This window comes from Panthera leo, chromosome F2 (genome assembly GCF_018350215.1).
Source record: "Panthera leo isolate Ple1 chromosome F2, P.leo_Ple1_pat1.1, whole genome shotgun sequence".
In the NCBI taxonomy this organism is placed as follows: Eukaryota; Metazoa; Chordata; class Mammalia; order Carnivora; family Felidae; genus Panthera; species Panthera leo.
In genome coordinates this window covers 63,436,458-63,455,037 of record NC_056695.1, presented here as the reverse complement: position 1 = coordinate 63,455,037, position 18,580 = coordinate 63,436,458, and the positions used below count along the sequence as shown (strand labels likewise).

Genomic DNA, 18,580 nt, shown 5'->3' with positions numbered 1-18,580 from the left:
GATCCCAGGGGCACATGGGAGAGAAACCTCTGATAAGATAAAACACACAAAAGGGCTTTTCCCCTTTGGATACAGTTTCTCCCTTATATTTCCCTTCAGTCCTATGGAGGAGAGAATATAAAGGAAGCCGTGGGACTTCAACAGAGATCTAATGGCATGCAGGCACTGTAAACCAATTCTTCACTCAGGTTTATACTCCTAAGCAAACTAAATAGACCATGAGTGGCTGGAGAGATAAATTCCTGCTGCTGAACAGACCAAAGGCCCTTTAGGTGAAAAACTAAACTAACGTCTTTATGAACCAGACCTAGAAGAGACCTACCTCCATGTTAAGACTGAGGTTGAATTAGAATTGAGAAGTCTCCTCTAGGTCTCAAGATGAAAATCAGGGTTAGTTTAAAATGTGCATTTAGGAGCGGCTAGGTGGCTCAGTTGGTTGAGCTTCTTACTTTTGATTTTGGTTCAGGTCATGATCCCAGGGTCATGGGATCAAGCCCTGTGTTGGGCTCTGTGCTGAGTGTGGAGCCTGCTTAAGATTCCCTCTCTCTCTCTCTCTCTCTCTCTCTCTCTCTCTCTCGCTCTCTCTCTCCCCTTACCCTTCTCCCCTGCTCATGCTCTCTCTCTCTAAGATAAAAAAAAAAAAAAAATTAACGTTTTTAAAATGTGCATTTCAACTTTTGGTTTTAGTAAGGAAGTCCAGATTGTACCTCAAACTTATATTCTCTGTTATAGCTAACTCTATTTATCAATATATAGAGAGAACACTTGATAATCCTGAGTTCACCTTTTTCCTTAAAGAGATCTATTTTGCTAACTGCTAGATGATAATCAATCTTCGTCGTTTGGAATATGCACCTGAAATATCTTCTGCCACGTGAAGGCTGAGTACACAGATCCACCGTTGTTCTTTTAAGTCGCAGGTATTTCTATCCTGATGATGCAGGTTTCATATGAAAACTAAAAATTGCACTATTTGGGACAACGTGAGTTTTGTTCATGCATTGCATGTCTGAGGTATCTGGGCCCATGCAAAATTAAGTGGGAAACGGTATGCTCCTCCTGGAGACGGCGTGCCCTATCTTATGCACCTTCAGTCCATAGTGAAGGTCTGATGAACGCCTGTTGATGGACGTGCAGTGGGACCTGAATGTTCTCAGATGAATTGCTCAAAATGACAAAGTCTGGGCATTGATCCAGGGGCACACATCCTCCTCACACTTCCGTCCAGCTGGCAGCAGTAGATGGGCAGCAAGATACGCTCATACCCTGAGGTAGGCCCTGACCTGTGTGCTCATACATCATGTTAGTTCATTTAAGCCCCACAAGAAGTCTACGAGGTCAATACAATCAATATTTCCATATACCAGGACGGCAACTGCAGGCACAGAGAGGTGAAGCCACTTGCCAACAAGGCACAGAGCCAGGATCCACACCCAGGCAGCCTGGCTCCCGGCTCTTAACTTCTAGGCTAGGCTAAATCTTAAAAGAATATGATAATAAGAATAATAGATACCGTTCATTTATATACTGATTGACTACTCTAATAGCAGCGGCTAACATTTCTTGGGCTCTCACTCTGTGCCTAGCACTGTGTTCGGTAATGCACAGATTGTAAATTCCTCCCAACAGCCTTTCCAAGTGGGTCTCAGCCTTGCCTCCATTTATGACTACAGATCAGAGAGTTTCAGTAGGCTGCTCAAGGTCGCAGAGCAAGCTAGTCGGAGGCCAGGACTGGAGAGCAGTGCTGGGTGACTCCGAAAACCCACACCCACTGTCACTCACTATGCAGAGGACTCCGGTCACCAGCTCTCCCATAACCTTCCTCATGGTGGGACACCCTGAAAAGGCCAGCTTTTGCCCCTTAACTGGTGTTCGTTTGAGTACCTCTGAGTTGAATTAACTGGAGCAAGATGGATACTAAGAGGTAGCAGAGTCACTGTGAGTTTTGAAATACAGCTGTGTCCTACAAAATAGCATACTGAGAAACGTCTCTATGGATAGGAAATCAAGGTGCCCAGAAATCAGCCCGGTTCACCAAAACCCCAGGCAGAAACCACCCAGTTTCACAAAGTTCTATTAATAACCCAGAACAAGCAAGCAAGAGGAGGGCAAAAAGGATGTACTGACAACACAGCCAGCCCCCTCCAGAGCTGGTGGGAGCGTGTGGAGAGCAGCGGCCTGTGCACCTGCTGCCTGGGTTCAGGTGTCCCTCTTGAGCCATATCGCCATCACACAGAAGTGATTTTATTGCCTCAGGTCCCAAATGCTCCTCCCGAAAACCAGGGTGATAATGTAATGTCCCATTTATTTTATATTGTATTTTATATTATTATTTACTATGCTATTATTTCTATTATTATTTACTATTCTATTATTACTCCATTAAGAGAGTTCAAATAAAATAATCTAGTAGAAATGTTTTGAAGAGCTTAATTTACAAATAAAAGATGTTTCTATCACACTTTTAGCATACCATGTAGATTCATCTCTTTTGGGGGTGCCTGGCAGGCTCAGTCAGTGGACTGTGGGACTCTTGATCTCAGGGTTGTGGGTTCAAGCCCCATGTTGGGTGTAGAGATTACTTAAAAATAAATTCTTTAAGGGGCGCCTGGGTGGCTCGGTCGGTTAAGCGTCCGATTTTGGCTCAGGTCATGATCTCATGCTTAGTGAGTTCGAGTCCCACGCTGGGCTCTGTGCTGACAGCTCAGAGCCTGGAGCCTGCTTCAGGTTCTGTGTCTCCCTCTCTCTGTCCTCCCCTGCTCACACCCTCTCTCTGTCTCTCAAAAAAATGAATAAATGTTAAAAAAAATTTTTCTTAATAAATTCTTTAAAAAAAAGTATCTCTTTTTTTTTCTTACAATACTGTTTACTATATTCCCTGTGTTCTTTAGTCCCTAAATCTATAGGTAGATTTGTGTTGAAGGAAAATTGCTTTACTCTTCTTTTCCAATGTCTACTTAGAATTATTCCAGTTACTTTTTATAGAAAATTCCATACCCAGATATTTACAAACTCCTATAAACTACATTTTGAAGAAAACATTGATTTCATTAATTTAATTTCCACAAATAATAATGATACATCTTTCCTAATAAAAATGTTTTCTAAAATTTTGAAGAAAACACTGATTTCATTAATTTAATTTCCATAAATGATAAATAATGATACATCTTTCCTAATAATAAAAATGTTTTCTAAAATTTATTAACAACCTTGTAGCAATAAGTTTGGGCTGTGGGCTCCTAGGTTCGAATCCCAGATGTTTTTACTAGTGAGGGACCTTGAGTAAGAGCTTGAATCTCTCCCTACCACATTTTCCTCGTCCATAAAATGGATACAATTCTTCTAAATCAGGTTCATTATGATAATCAAAAAAATGGACTAGTCAGGATGTCTGATACATAGTTATCAACCAACAAATATTATCAATTGTTATTATCTTAAAAGGCAAAGAAAAAAAAGAAACATATATTTTGCAAGGCCTTCTTTCATAAATGTTAGAGATATCCTAAACAAGTATTCTGGCTTTTAAAAATATAGGAAAAAAAACTTCAATAGTAAAATAAATAAAATCCTTGAAGAGGTGAGCTGTGCACAAAACTATTTACTTCTTCACACTATTTTTTAAAGTACACAAAACTTACAAAATAATATACATGCTGAGATTCATAGAAAAGATATCCAGGGAAACATGAGAAATACAATAAAAATGATTAAAGGTACGCTAAACAAAACTGATCATGTAGGTTCACTGAGCCATCAATTCCAAAGGCCCTAAAGTTTGTTCCATGTATGTTCCAGCAACCAACAATAGGGGCCAAGACTGAGAGGCAGCAGCTAGTTCACGCAAGGTTAAATACTGATTAAATTACTTTTCCTAGCATCAGCACCTGGGTGGCTCATTTGGGTAAGCGGACTTCGGCTCAGGTCACGATCTTATGTTTCCTGAGTTCGAGCCCCACATCGGGTTCTGTGCTGACAGCTCAGAGCCTGGAGCCTACTTCGAATTCTGTAACTCCCTCTCTCTACCCCTCCCCTGCTTGCACTCTGTCTCTCTCTCTTAAAAATAAACATTTTTTTTTTATTAAAAAGAAATAAATAACTTTTCCTATTACTAATTTCACGAGCATTTTGAGGAATAAATTTACTGGGAAATTGAGATACTGAACACTAATTGCACACAGAAAAAAGGATATAGCAATATTGATCCGTGGAAATGACATGTTTTTGACAACATAGAATCTTACAATTTGAAAGGACCATCATAGAGATCAAATTACTTACCACCTGCTAGAATTTTCTGAAAGGAGCTAAGAAAGTAAAAGAAAACAGCAACAACACATATACATATACTCAGATATACAAACAAAGGTGCTAATGGATCCCTTCCATTCAAGTTCACGTGAGTCCAGGAGATGAGGGGTTTTGCATACCTCGGTATAGAAAGCAAGAGGTGAGAGAAGTGGCACACATGGGGCATGTGTTGGACAATACCAGCACCAGAAGCAGGTGAACAGAACTGGGATGGAGGCAGAACACAGGAGAGACAGACTCCAGGGTGGCCATTGCTGTCAGGCTAATATCTGAAACGACTGTCATCTCTGGGGCCTGACACACCGAGCTACTGAGCTAAATATTTAAGTAATTGACACAATTTATTCTAGTTCCCACAATAGCACTAAACACCTAGGAGGTAGGTGCCATCACCACTCCTATGTCATAAAAGAGGAGGTTTACAGAGGTAAGGTGACAGGGCTAGAATCAAACTCATCATGCTGCTTGATCTGACCCCCCTGACCTACCTCCCCATGCACCAACCCACCCATCACAGAGTAGGCTCTTCTGTGCGATAAATACATATTTCCAACTCCCTCAAGCCTTGCAAGGCAGCCAGAGTTAAGGAGGGAGTGTCTGCTCTAATGGCTGCCCTGGAAAAAAAAACAAAAAACAAAACAAGGCAGGATGGAAAAGGGACCACAGGAACAGCGGATCTGCCCAGACACGGACTGGACCGCCAGGGAGATCTGAGATCCAGCCTCTGAATCCTCCTTACTACAATGCATTCCCCTCTTCAAAGAGCTGAGAGATTATTCCTCTTAAACCATCCTGCCTCCTGAAGTCCTCTCACGAATCATCTCTTGACCTGAACTTGCACTTCCCCTGTAATTGACACTGCTTCTCCAGCCATTGACAAGATCAAACCTCCAAGTTACACAACGGTGTTCAAAAGAGAAAATAGGCAACTGCATGACTTGAGGGCAAACAGCAAGCTGCAACTTTGCGGGGTTTGTTTTTTTTTTTTTTATGTTGGAATTTCGTCACATCGACTTACACGTAGAAAATAAGTATTTAAATATTTTCTATTTAAATAAAATCTTTATTAAGAATCTTATGAAATCGACTTCATCCCTGGCAAAGAGAAAAGCAAATGAGTGATGGAGTCTTCCCATATTAAAGGGAACAGTTATGTAACCATCTCGCATGAAGAGCCAGGCTGAAGTCAGAATGATAAAAGCCCGAAATAGCCCTGCTTCTCTCCACAAGTTAAGATCACATGGGGGATTCCACGAGCAACATACTTCTCGTACAGCCTCTGTCCTCTCATGAAGGCCTTCACTTCATTGTCCAGCGGGAAGGTGCCGTCATCCTTCCGAAAGCGGTAGAAGAGTTTGACGTCCTTGAATTCCTTATGTTCATCACACACTGAAACACAATATACACAGAGAGGCCCGTAAGAAGAAAACAAAACAAAACTCATTTAATTCCTCACATGCAGTGAGATGCTAATTAAGACTTGTTTTACTGCCTCATTTCTCAAGCACGCTCCTCTATGATTTAATACAGGTATTTAACACAGTACCTGGAATAGAATGAGTACTATCATCATCACCATCACCTCATTGTCTAGTAAAAGGGTCACAAAATTCAATTCATCACGCATTCCACAAACTCTTCTTGAGCACAATGGGGGAGGTATCAGCCTCAAAGAATGTGAAGGCTAGTGAGATAAAGAGCAATGTCAGCATGTAATAAAAATATGGTACAACATGGGGCGCCTGGATGGCTCGGTCGGTTGAGCGTCCAACTTCGGCTCAGGTCATGATCTCGCAGTCTGTGGGTTCGAGCCCCGCGTCGGGCTCTGTGCTGACAGCTCAGAGCCTGGAGCCTGTTCCCGGATTCTGTCTCCCTTTCTCTCTGCTCCTCCCCTGCTCACACTATGTCTCTGTCTCTCTCAAAAATAAATAAACATTAAAAAAATATATATATGGTACAACAGGGCAATGAAAGAGGTGAGATACTGAAGTGACAGACGAAAGAACCCCCGTCGCCTAGCTGCAAGAAATGGACACTTCTCTGAAGAGCTCGCATGTTGTTAGAAACCTGAAGAATGGATAGAAAATGGGCAAAAGTGAAGAGAAAGGGCATTCCAGCCCAAGAGAACATCAACATATGAAAGGTCTTGGTCAGTTTTAGAGATTTCAAGGAGACATGTTCATGAATGTTCGTAGAGATGTCGAGAGTAACAGCAAAAGTTTGGAAACCCCTTAAATGTCCATCAGCAGGAGAACGGGTAAAGGCACAAAGGCATAATTATACATGGCATACATAGCAGTGAAAATGAGCAAACATGGATGAATCTCACAAACAGCATGTTGATCAAGTTGTACAAGAATAATCATGCATTTTTATAACGATTTAAAGCACTTGCAACAGTATGATACTTTGCTAAGAGATGCATCTACAGAAAGGAAAAAGTATGAAGCAGTAAATGGAAATAAGCCCAAATGCCTCTCGGAGGAAAGAAGGGAATGCCACCAGCGAGAGGTGCACAGGAGACCAAGTGTTTTATCTCTTAAATGGGTAGGTTTGTAACTGGAATAGAAGACGCAGCCCGTGTCTTCCTCCCAAGCTACCTTGACGGTCGGTGGCCACCTCACTCACCGTGATGAATGATGCCCCGGTCTGCTAACTTCTGCATGAGTTTGATTGCTGTCTCTCTGTCAGAAGCCTCTTTGTGCTCAATCAGCCAGTCAATCAGTTCTTTGGCAACAAAGCAGTTTGGGTAGGTTTTGAGATGATGTCGCCTATCTTTAATAACCTTTTCTTCATGCAGCCTGAGCCTGGAAAGAAAGTTTGGCAATCACTTTAGGAATTTTAATGACAACACAGATCAGTCAGCCGATTGCAGAGCTCAGTAACAAGTGGAAGCTCTAAAATTTTTTTTTTTTCAACGTTTATTTTATTTTTTTTGGGACAGAGAGAGACAGAGCATGAACGGGGGAGGGACAGAGAGAGAGGGAGACACAGAATCGGAAACAGGCTCCAGGCTCCGAGCCATCAGCCCAGAGCCCGACGCAGGGCTCGAACTCACGGACCGTGAGATCGTGACCTGGCTGAAGTCGGACGCTTAACCGACTGCGCCACCCAGGCGCCCCAACAAGTGGAAGCTCTAAATGCATTCGAGTGCCGTTCACATCCCTGTATGTCAGTGGGGGAGGGGGCGGTGAGGTTCTACACGGTCAGGGCCCAGAGGCCCCAGACAGTGATTGCACCCCCAGATCTAGAGATGATGCAAGCAAATGGAGGGGAAAACAACCATGGACAAGCTAGAGCTCTCCTGCCAGCCTGGAGACCGAGAAAAGCTTTCTCACCCCTGCTCTGTCTCACTGCCTTCTCTTTATTCCTCTACCAGTGGGCTTATGGCTTCGACCAAACAGCAAACAAAAACTCTAGAAACTTGCTGAAACCAGGTACTTCCTCTTCATCACAGATTGCTCAAGGTCACCACGTCTGCATTCATTCACGTACGTAACATACAAATGAGTGTTCCATCCCCTGCCACTATGCACTTCCAGGAATCAGAGACCTATGTGGGAAAGTGCACAGGGATCCTGGCCTTCGCCTGTCCCGCTTTCTACAGGGGCAATAGCTTATCCTTACGTGACACTTACCAGGTTCCAGATGCTTATTTGAGCACTTTCCATAGATGCACTAGTGTCTGCAACAACCTCATCAGAAGTTTTTATTACCATCTCCTTTTTTTTTTCTTTTTTTTTACAGCAGAGAGAACTGAGGCCCCAGAGAGATTAAGTGACTTGCCACACAGCTAAAAAGTGATGAAAATTAGATTTGAACCTGTTGGTCTCCCTTCAGAGTCCAACTTCCCAAGTGTCACATCCTGCTGTTTTTAGCCAGGGAGGGATAAACAAAAAATCCAGGAGAGATAGATTAAAGCTGTTGGACAAACACAATTTATTTACAGGCTGATGGATTAGTGGGGAGAAAAGTGGTTGACACAGAACCTTCCCTTACTCCCTTCAGAACTCAGTGGCTTTTTTCCAAAAGAGTCTTTTTTTTAATGTTTATTTAATTTAGATGGGGCGCCTGGGTGGCTTGGTCGGTTAAGCGTCCGACTTCGGATCTCACGTTCCGTGAGTTCGAGCCCCGCGTCGGGCTTTGTGCTGACAGCTCAAAGTGGAGCCTGTTTCGGATTCTGTGTCTCCCTCTCTCTGCCCCTCCCCCGTTCATGCTCTGTGTCTCTCTGTCTCAAAAATAAAGGTTAAAAAAAAATATTTAATTTGGGGGGGGTGGGGCAGAGAGAGGGGGAGACAGAACCCGAAGCAGGCTCTACGCTCTGAGTTGTCAGCACAGAGCCCAATGCAGGGCTCGAACCCACGAACCGTGAGATCATGACCTGAGCCAAAGTCAGATGCTCAACCGACTGAGCCACCCCGGTGCCCCTCCAAAGGAGTCTTAAACCTGCCTTTAAAAAAAGAAAAACAGTTTCTTCCATTTGTTTTTCCTTCTCTTATCATCCTTGCATTTACTTTTTAATTCTTGAGTTGGGCGAAACACAAGATCAGTTTTCTTCCTGTTTCACCCCCATCGTCCTATGCCCCTAACTTCATTTTCTCAACTGCCACATGAGTAAATCACACAATAACTGTATGAGCTTGGCAAGTGGCTTAATGTCTCTTTCTTCCTCTGTAAAATGAAGGCAGTTATGCTCAGCCTATCCTTGGCCACGTTGAGATTGGGCGACATAATGTCTATTAAGTACCAGCACCCAGCATAGTGCCTGGCACAGAACAGGTCCTGACCTCCTTTCTTCTACTCCCTAAGGAAAAAAGTAGATAATACTCTTGCCTGCTTTTTGAACGGAGCTCACCTAATGAAATTTAACAGGTTTTGATACCCCAGGGGTTATAGTATACGTTGGGAGAACTCTGAGGCTTAGACCTCTTTCTTGCTAGACCACTGTTCTAGGCTGAAGTATGTTCCCTTAAAATTCATATGTTGAGGCCCTAAACCCCAGTACTTCAGAATATGACTATATTTGGAGATGGGGCTCTTTTAAAAGGCAATTAAATTAGGGGCACCTGTGTAGCTCAGTCGGTTAAGCATCTGACTTTGGCTCAGGTCATGATCTCGCAGGTTGCGAGTTCCAGCCCCACGTCGGGCTCTGTGCTGACAGCTCAGAGCCTGGAGCCTGCTTCAGATTCTGTCTCCCTCCCTCCCTGCCCCTACCCCTCTCACACTCTCTGTCTCTCCCTCTCAAAAATAAATAAAGAAAATTTAATAAAATGTTTTAAGGTAATTAAATTAGGGGCACCTGGGTGACTCAGTCCATTAAGGGTCCAACTTTGGCTCAGGTCATGATCTCATGGTTTATGAGTTCAAGCCCCATGTCGGGCTCTGCACTGACAGCTCAGAGCCTGGAGCCTGCTTTGGATTCTGTGTTTCCCCCACTCATGCTGTCTCTCTCTCTCTCTCTCTCTCTCTCTCAAAAATAAACATTAAAAATAAAATAAAAGGTAATTAAAACAAAGTCATGAGGGTGGCCCTAATATCATATGACTAGCATCCTCATAAAAAGAGGAGATTAGGACTTGCTCATGTACAGAGAGGAAACCATGTGAAGATACACAGAGAAGGTGGCCACCTCCAAGCCAAGGAGTGAGACTTCAGAAAAGCCAGCCCTGCCAGCACCTGGATCTCGGATTTCTAGCCCCCGTACATTTCTGTTGTTTAAGCTGCTCAGTCTGTGATTCCCTGTAATGGTGGCCTAAGCTAAGACAACCACAAAGTACTTAAGACCGGAGGCACCTGAGTGGTCTGGAAATGAAGTGCTCGGCTGGGACATCAGCACGGAGAAGGGAGAGGAGGAGAGAAATGAGGGTCCTAACTCCTGTAAGCTGAACAGAAAGAAAAAAACCAGGGCACCTGGGTGGCTCAGGCAGTTAACTGTCTGACTTCGGCTCAGGTCACGATCTTGTGGTTCCTGAGATCGGGCCCCACATCAGGCTCTGCACTGATGGCGCAAAGCCTGCCTGGGATTCTCTCTCTCCCTCTCTCTCTGCCCCTCCCCCCTTGCTCTCTCTCAAAATAAATTACAAAAAAAAAAAAACATTTTAATTGAGCTCCTACTATATGCTCCATATTATACTAAACATTTTCACATATGCTCATTTTTTAAGTGTTTTATTTATTTTTGAGAGAGAGAGAGAGAGAGAGAGAGAGACAGAGCACAAGCAGGGGAGGGGCAGAAAGAAAGGGAGACACAGAATCCGAAGCAGGCTCCAGGCTCTGAGCTGTCAGCACAGAGCCCGATGCGGGGCTCGAACTCAGGAACTGTGAGATCATGACCCGAGCTGAAGTCGGACGCTTAACCGACTGAGCCACCCAGGCGCCCCGACCCATATGCTAATTTAACTTCTATGGCCTGAACGTTGCATGCTCCCCAAGTTCATATATCAAAATCCTAAACCTCAAAATGTCAGTTACGAGGGCAGTCAGAAACAAGACTAGGAATATGAACACTAGGCTCTCGTCCTGACACCGCCAGTAATTCCAGACGATTATACTTCTGAGCACCAGAATCTTCACTGGGAAAATGGGGACAATTATATACATGATGATTACTTCATCACACAGTTACAAAGTTCATTAACAAAGATAAAGACACCATTTGAGCCCTTACTATTTGTTAGGCACTGTTTTACCTGCTTTATTGGCCATCAATCCTCATGACAACCCTCTGACGCAGGTAATGCTAAAACCGCAATACCAACGGAGTTGTAATTATTGATAAAAAATAAATGAAGCTTAATAAAAAACATGTTCACATAGGGGTGCTAAAGCCTCACATGAATCCTTCTAATTAATTCAGTGGCAATGACACTGAGTAATTTGTTTAACATGCTCAAAGTGGCAGAATGTGAAACATTAATTCTTAGACACGATGTCTGTCAGGAATCCAAGAATAATGAAGACCAATTTATTTAGAAATTAAAACGTGGAACAAGCTACCATCTAATTTGGTGGAGGAGGAATATGTTATGAGCCAAGAGATGAGATTTAGCTCCTATAAACTTTCCAATTAAAAAAAATTATTAGGTAATATTTATCTTTAAATACTACAAAATAGAACCTTTTGGTTACTATCCTTTCTTGAACCCTGAGAGTGGGGCTAATTCTCGAGCATTTTTGATTCCCGCCGATCCTCACCCTGCACAGAGGGGAGAAGCCCCTGCCTCTTCAGCTCTACCGGGGCCTGGTACATTTCCATGTTTAGAAACCTGAGCAGACAGATGATGGAGAGGAAAGAACTCTGGATCCAGGAGATACTGATATTTTTAGACAGGTTACTGGGGTCAATAATCGTTCTACCATCTTTTTTTATTTCATAGCCAGAAATACAGAATTCTAAGAATGAGCATTAAGAATTATACATCCCAGGGGCGCCCAGGTGGCTCAGTCTGTTGAGCATCGACTCTTGATTTTGGCTCACGTCATGATTTCAGGGTCGTAAGATGGAGCCCCAGGTCAAGCTGAGTGTGGAACCTGTTTAAGATTCTCCCTCTCCCTCTGCTCCTTCCCTGCTTGTGCTCTCTGTCTAAAATAAAATTGTAAGACAAATTGTACATGCCAGAAAAACTACCCCAATAAAAAGATAAGAATTTTCACACTGCCAACACATAACCAAGTGTTTCCATGTAGCATTGTGGGCACGTAATGTTTGCTGAACAAATGAATGTCCAAGGGCACTAACAGAAATGACGCCATTTTCAAAAAGGTAAGGAGGCTTCTCAAGTAACTTAATAGGAGTCCCACTCCACAACTTAGTAGTAAACATCTATTATCACAAAACTACGCTTTCAATTCCAGGGTAATCAATTTCCAAAGTTTTAATCCCTATTGTACATGTATGAGTGTTTTCCAAAAAAACATTTTCCTTTTTTTTTTTTTTTAATTTTTTTACATCTATTTATTTTTGAGAGACAGAGAGAGCACAAGCTGGGGAGGGGCAGAGAGAGAGGGAGACACAGAATCCGAAGCAGGCTCCAGGCTCTGAGCTGTCAGCACAGAGCCCGACGCGGAGCTAGAACTCACAGACTGTGAGATCATGACCTGAGCTGAAGTCGGACGCTCAACCGACTGAGCCACCCAGGCGCCCCAAAACATTTTCCTTTTACCTGAACTAAACTTTACCCCTTACAGGTTTTCACAACTTTTTTTTTTAATGTTTATTTATATTTGAGAGAGAGACAGAGCATGAGCAGGGGAGGGGCAGAGAGAGAGGGAGACACAGAATCTGAAGCAGGCTCCAGGCTCTGAGCTGTCAGCACAGAATCCCACATTGGGCTCGAACTCATGAGCCATGAGATCATGACCTGAGCCGAAGTCAAATGCCTGACCCACTGAGCCACCCAGGTGCCCCTGGTTTTCACAACTTTTAATGTGCTAATATGCATGGAGATCTCCAAAAACGGATTCGAGTAAGGAGTATTTCAAAGTCTTACGGAAAAATGAAAATTTTAAGTAGCTAAGCCTCTCACGGAATGCAACGACTTCATAAAATGATGAGCAAGGGCCTAAAAGCCACATTTTTAAAGTAATCTCCGTACCCAACATGGGGCTCAAATTCACAACCCTGAGATCAAGAGCCACACACCCAACCATCTGAGCGAGCCAGGTCCCTCCTAAAAGCCACACCTTTAAACCATGTTTCCTGGACACATTGGTCACACTGTTTGCCATGTCCAACATCCCCTTCCACTTAAAACTGCCTTCCACATCTTACCCACCTCAGTTCAGGCAGAGTTCATGACCCTAGACCTGTTTCCTATGCCTGGGGCAGTTCCTGACTGAAAGAGCCCTTGACCTAAGGTGGCATCGGCACATACATGCCCCGAGGCAATTCAGTGAGGCGACCAGAGGCACAAGATCCTACCCAAGTGACAGTAATCAGCTATCGCCGAGCAGAACGGCTCCCTCCAAGATTTAAACTGGAGCTGAAGTTTTCAAACTCTATTTGTGCCAAGGAACACTTTCCTCAAGCGCAAATTACCCAGGTGTAATTGTGTTAAGACAGAGCAACGTGGGGCTTTCTAGCTAAAGGGCTGCCAGGTCCAGAGTATTTCCTTGTTTTCCCATTCGGTTCTCCCACATACACCCTCCACATCCCCAACACAGTCTGCACGGAATTCCTAGAGCAAAGGTGAAAAATTCCCAAGGCTGGAAGACACTGAAGAAACTGGCCAACCAGGAATGAGAAGCAAGCAGAGAGGCCAGCACAGCGAAGCTACGAGGGCAGGAGAAAGAGCCCCTAAGTCACAAATGAGGGACAGCAAGAGATGCCTGTCCCTGGAGTGTGTCGGTCCCTTAGAGTTTTCCAGTTCTTCTTCCAAGCTCTGCCCACCCTAATAATAACCAGAACAGTACCAATCCCTTCAGGTGACTGAATAAGCCTCGATTCCCCGAATCAAAAAGAACCACAGCTACCCAGTCTTACTAAGGTCCTTCCATCCTGGCCAGAGGCCTCTTCCAAACTTCCTCACCTTTCTCACCTCCTAACCACGAATGCACCTGCCTGAAAGTCTGGATACGCTGGGCTCTTCTCCATCCCCCGCACATGCCATCACCTTCCATGCCTCTGCTCAAGACACAGATCCTTCTTCTGCCTTCAATAATTCAAAAAATGTTATTTGCTCTTAAAAGGCACCTCCTCTGTGAACATTTCCCCAGCCTCCGAAAAGCCACAACACCTTCTTCCCTCCCTTCTCCCACACTATTTTAGTGCTGGTAGGAAAACATTCATCTCGCTGCATTCCACTTAGATGAGAAGGATACAAAGGGAGAGTTGCTTATTTATTTTTGTAATTCTAGTGCCTAGTGCATAATAGGGGATAGATCCTTGTTGACATGAAAAATCAATTTGCTCATACAATGCACTCAGCACGGAGAAGGCATAGAGCAGAATAGTCTTCTGACTAACAGAGTCCAAATCAGTCCACACTGAACCACTGGGAAGAATAACCATCCCTATTTTAGCTGCATTTTCAATACCACTGGCCAAGAAATTTAAATACAAAAACCACCTTCCCGACGTTCATCTCACACAGCTGGTTCATTCACAGGCTTTAGATTCAAGGTGATTTTGTAAGATTCTATCCTGTCCAGTGAACCAGCTGTCGGACTTGCATCAGACAATTTCCTCTCCCAGCCCCAGGAGAACAAACACTACTGAGCGCAGGGCGTTAATAATCCCTGCAAAATTACCGTCCATCTGATAAGAAATGCAGAAATTGTTTTTTGAAAAATAGCTTGCAGGGAACCGCACAGGTTGTGGGGCCCAGGGAACAAAGGGGGGGGGGACAGAAAGCACATATTCTCATTTAAAAACAGCGTCATAAATCCCAGCCAAAGTAAACACTTTAATTAAAAAACACAGCAAGCCAAACAGTGAGGCTGACAGTGTGAGCCTTGTGACTTGAGCAATAGCCTTGACATAGATGTGCTGTAAACCAAAGCTCTTGTCTTTGCCAGATGTTCAGCACCAGCTCATATCTGTCCTTGGGGATCAGAGAACTCAGAGAAAATCACTCTTGATCACCTACCCCTGAAAGGACCCGAATCTAAAAGGATGAGAAAAAAGACAGGAACAAATGAAATCTAACCTACTGCATTTCCTTTTAATGTTTGTATTTACTTTGTAATTAATATTTCAAATTATCAAAATAATACATGCTCACGGTAGATAAAAAGAAGCTCAAAATGTACAACACGACGTTGGGTACTGATGATGCTAACTGTCAAAGCTGGGAGACAGGTGCATGGGGTTCACTACTGTAGTTACTTTCGGGTGTGTTCAAAATTTTTCTTGACCCCCACTGTTCAAAAGAACCCAACATTAATAGTTTCTTATGTATTTTCTTATGTACACACGTATGGCTATGTTTATGTATATATATTTATGTGAAATAGGATCATAATACACATTTCATGAGATTTTGCTTCAAGAAGATGCTTGAATTCTCCCAACCTGATCAGAACAACAGACAGTGATAGGAAGGAAAGAGCATGAAACTGGTTAATGTAAACAGAGCACATGTGATTCTGGAAAGCCAGAGGGAACTGGTCACACACACCCCCCACCCCCCCACCCCCCACAGGCACGCTATACAGAAAGCTGCAGTGAGCACGTGATGTCAAATATTCCACCAGCAAGACCCCTTTTCAGGAGGGTCATAAGAAATGGCTCTGTGAATCAAGAACAAGGTCAGAGCCATAAGTTCTATACAGAGCCCTTCCAGGGCATGGGTCAAGTCAGTGCAAAGAAAAGTCCCGTATATGCTGGGTATCTTGTCACCACAACAAATTGAGATGGTAAACACACCCAGGAGGGAAGCATGTTTGATTCTGAGTCCCATTTATCATTCACTATATTTGAGATCTTGATGAGGAGTATAAGCAGAAATAGTAAGTCATTTATACTTGACATCTGAACACAGCCACACACTATCAGAACTGAACCCAATGACATCCTTGTGATCAGGAAGGCATTGTCATATTCACTGACAGAGAAGCGAGTTCAGAAAAATTAAAGTGACATGCTCAAGTCACATTTCAACCAGGGGCAGGGTCAGAACTTGAACCCAGATCTTCTGACTTCCATGTTTAGAAAGAGTTCCGTGGGGCGCCTGAGTGGCTCAGGTGGTTAAGTGTCTGACTTTTGGTGTCGGTTCAGGTCATGATCTTGCGGTTTGTGAGTTCGAGCCCTGTGTCAGGCTCTGTGCTGGCAGTGTGGAGCCTGCTTGGGATTCTGTCTCCTCCCTCTGCCCCTCCCCCACTCGCTCTCTGTCTCTTTCTGAAAAATAAATAAAAATTTAAATAAAAAGCGTTCTGTGCCATCACCCTCTAAATGGCAGAAGCACCTGTCTTCTGCCTGTGGTTTGCTCACGTAGACAAAGAAAGAGAAAACATGCTCAATGGCCATGGAAAGGTGAGAGTTTACGCAATTTATACATCACCCAGATGCTACCACTATAAATACAGACAGGGCTCACAGAAGTGCCCACAAAAGTCATCACATTGTCTTCATGCCTGTGTTGAGCCAATGTTGTAGAATTCAGGTGACACTCCAGGGGGGAGGGGTTGGAGCTGGTGAGTTACACCATCTCAGAGAGTCAGCATCCGTTCACGCAGCACATGTAACAAACACTTTCAATGACAGTGCATAAGAGCTCAAGAGGCCCTTTCAAACCCTTCATCTCATCCTGGCGATAAGAGGTAAATACAGGGTCAAGACGGGGAGGCCCCTAAGTCTGCCTTCCTTATCTCATCAGACCTGAGATGTTCACTGTCTTCTTTCTCCTGTGGCTTTTTCCTAAGAGGTCTCCTGCTCTGAGGAACCAAGAGCAACTGCATCAGCATCCCCAGCTCTGATCTCTTCCCTGATAAGTCAGAAGGACAGTGTTCTTCCTGTTTACAAAGCGCCTTTCCAAGAAGCTCCGGGATTTTTTTTTCAAGTAGGCCATTATTTGTTTACACCACACCCAGGCGTATCAGGCCTCTAATTGCCATTTTACAGGTGAAAGAAACAAGTCCAGATTGGTTCACGGAACTCACTGAGGACACAGAGTGACTCACGGACCAATTCTGGTTACTGAGTCAACTGAATAGGTGGCAGCAAGTGGGGAATAAGAAAGTATAGCTTTCAGGTAGGAACAGGGACTCGGCTGCATTAGTCAGTATCCTCATTCTCTACTAGTCATTCATTCATAGCAGAGCTGTGGAGCCAGAACGACTGGGGCTTAAATCCAAGTTCCATCCATCATTTGCTGTGTGACTTTGGACAACACATTCAACTTCTCAGTAACTCGACTTTCTCATCTACAAAATAGGAATAACAACGTAGGTCTCATATTGTGAGGATGAAGTAAGAAACTGTGTAAAGTGCTTAGCACATAATAAGCTCTCAATAAATGTCAACCCTTACTGCCGTTCTTATGCAATACATATTTCACTGTCAGATTCTGCCAGAAGCACCATCAAGAGGCCACTAACTATGCATTTGAGTTACTTTATAGAACAAATGCAGCCCTTAAGTTGCTGACCATTGTTTTCCAGGATGGGTGCAGAACTTTGCATTAAATTTAATTAATATCGGGGCGCCTGGGTGGCGCAGTCGGTTAAGCGTCCGACTTCAGCCAGGTCACGATCTCACGGTCCGTGAGTTCGAGCCCCGCGTCAGGCTCTGGGCTGATGGCTCGGAGCCTGGAGCCTGTTTCCGATTCTGTGTCTCCCTCTCTCTCTGCCCCCCCCCCCCCCCGTTCATGCTCTGTCTCTCTCTGTCCCAAAAAATAAAATAAAAAAACGTTGAAAAAAAAAATTTAATTAATATCTCTGGGAGCAAATCAGGGAACTAAGGTGAGTTGGCAACTCCTGGAGAGACTTAGCTGTTCTTCTTTGTTCAAGGAGGAAAAAAAAGCCCTGCAGGCGGGTGGCAGGTAAAAGCAGAGAAAAGGTGAGAGAATGCTCGGTCACTCCCTAAAAACACACGGAGGCCTCTCTCCCTGCAAGATTACTAGAACTAATCTCACCCCTTCTGTGGTGTCAACCAAACTGAGAATTAAGATCACTGACTTGTTTTCATAGGAAACAACCTTCAGCCTATCCAGCCAAGCCCTCCTGACTACATCACTGCTGCACGGGTGGGAAAGCCGACACTGAGAAGGCGGGCAACTTGCCCGTGTTCAGCCCACTGGAACTTCAACTTGGCCTCCTGAATCCAATCTGATGACCTGCTGAACTCCACCACGGGATGACCTCGGAATGGCGGCTGCTGTCACTCTAGCCTTTATGGACGAGTGGCCCACTGATGAGCGAGCTGGCCTAGTAGACTCTGTCTGGGACGGCTTCTCAAGTCATTGTTCGTCACACGCAGCCCGTACCCCCTCTTGAGAAAGACACTGCATTCCACCACCACTCTTTCCCGGAGAAGAAACGGTCTCAGGGCCTATTTTAAACAATGAAAAAAATAAAAACTTGAACTACACAGATCATGAAATAATAACTAAATACTGTTCACTGGACCCCTCCCCAACCCCCCCCAGGGGAATCTGAAAAATACCTGCCAGCTATTCTGTGGACAGGGGCAGAGATTCAGGTTAGAAAAGGTGAAGGCAGAGATGCTCAAAGAGAGCCTTCAGTAAGATCACCAGGAGGGCCTCCTAACCACAGAGGGCTGGGCCCCATCTCCAAAGTTTCTAATTTAGTAGGCCTGGAGGTGGGCCCA

At 44.1% G+C, this 18,580-nt stretch overlaps 1 protein-coding gene across 1 annotated transcript in view; it reads right to left on the bottom strand.

Moving 5' to 3' along the window:
- DEPTOR (DEP domain containing MTOR interacting protein) overlaps positions 1–18,580 on the bottom strand; it is a 135,345-nt gene that overhangs the window by 85,369 nt on the left and 31,396 nt on the right. Inside the window, exons 2-3 of the mRNA XM_042923308.1 lie at positions 6,943–7,121; positions 5,580–5,703 (exon numbers count right to left, since the gene is read on the bottom strand). Of these exons, the coding sequence (XP_042779242.1) occupies positions 5,580–5,703; positions 6,943–7,121 (303 nt within the window). The remainder of the gene's footprint in view (positions 1–5,579; positions 5,704–6,942; positions 7,122–18,580) is intronic.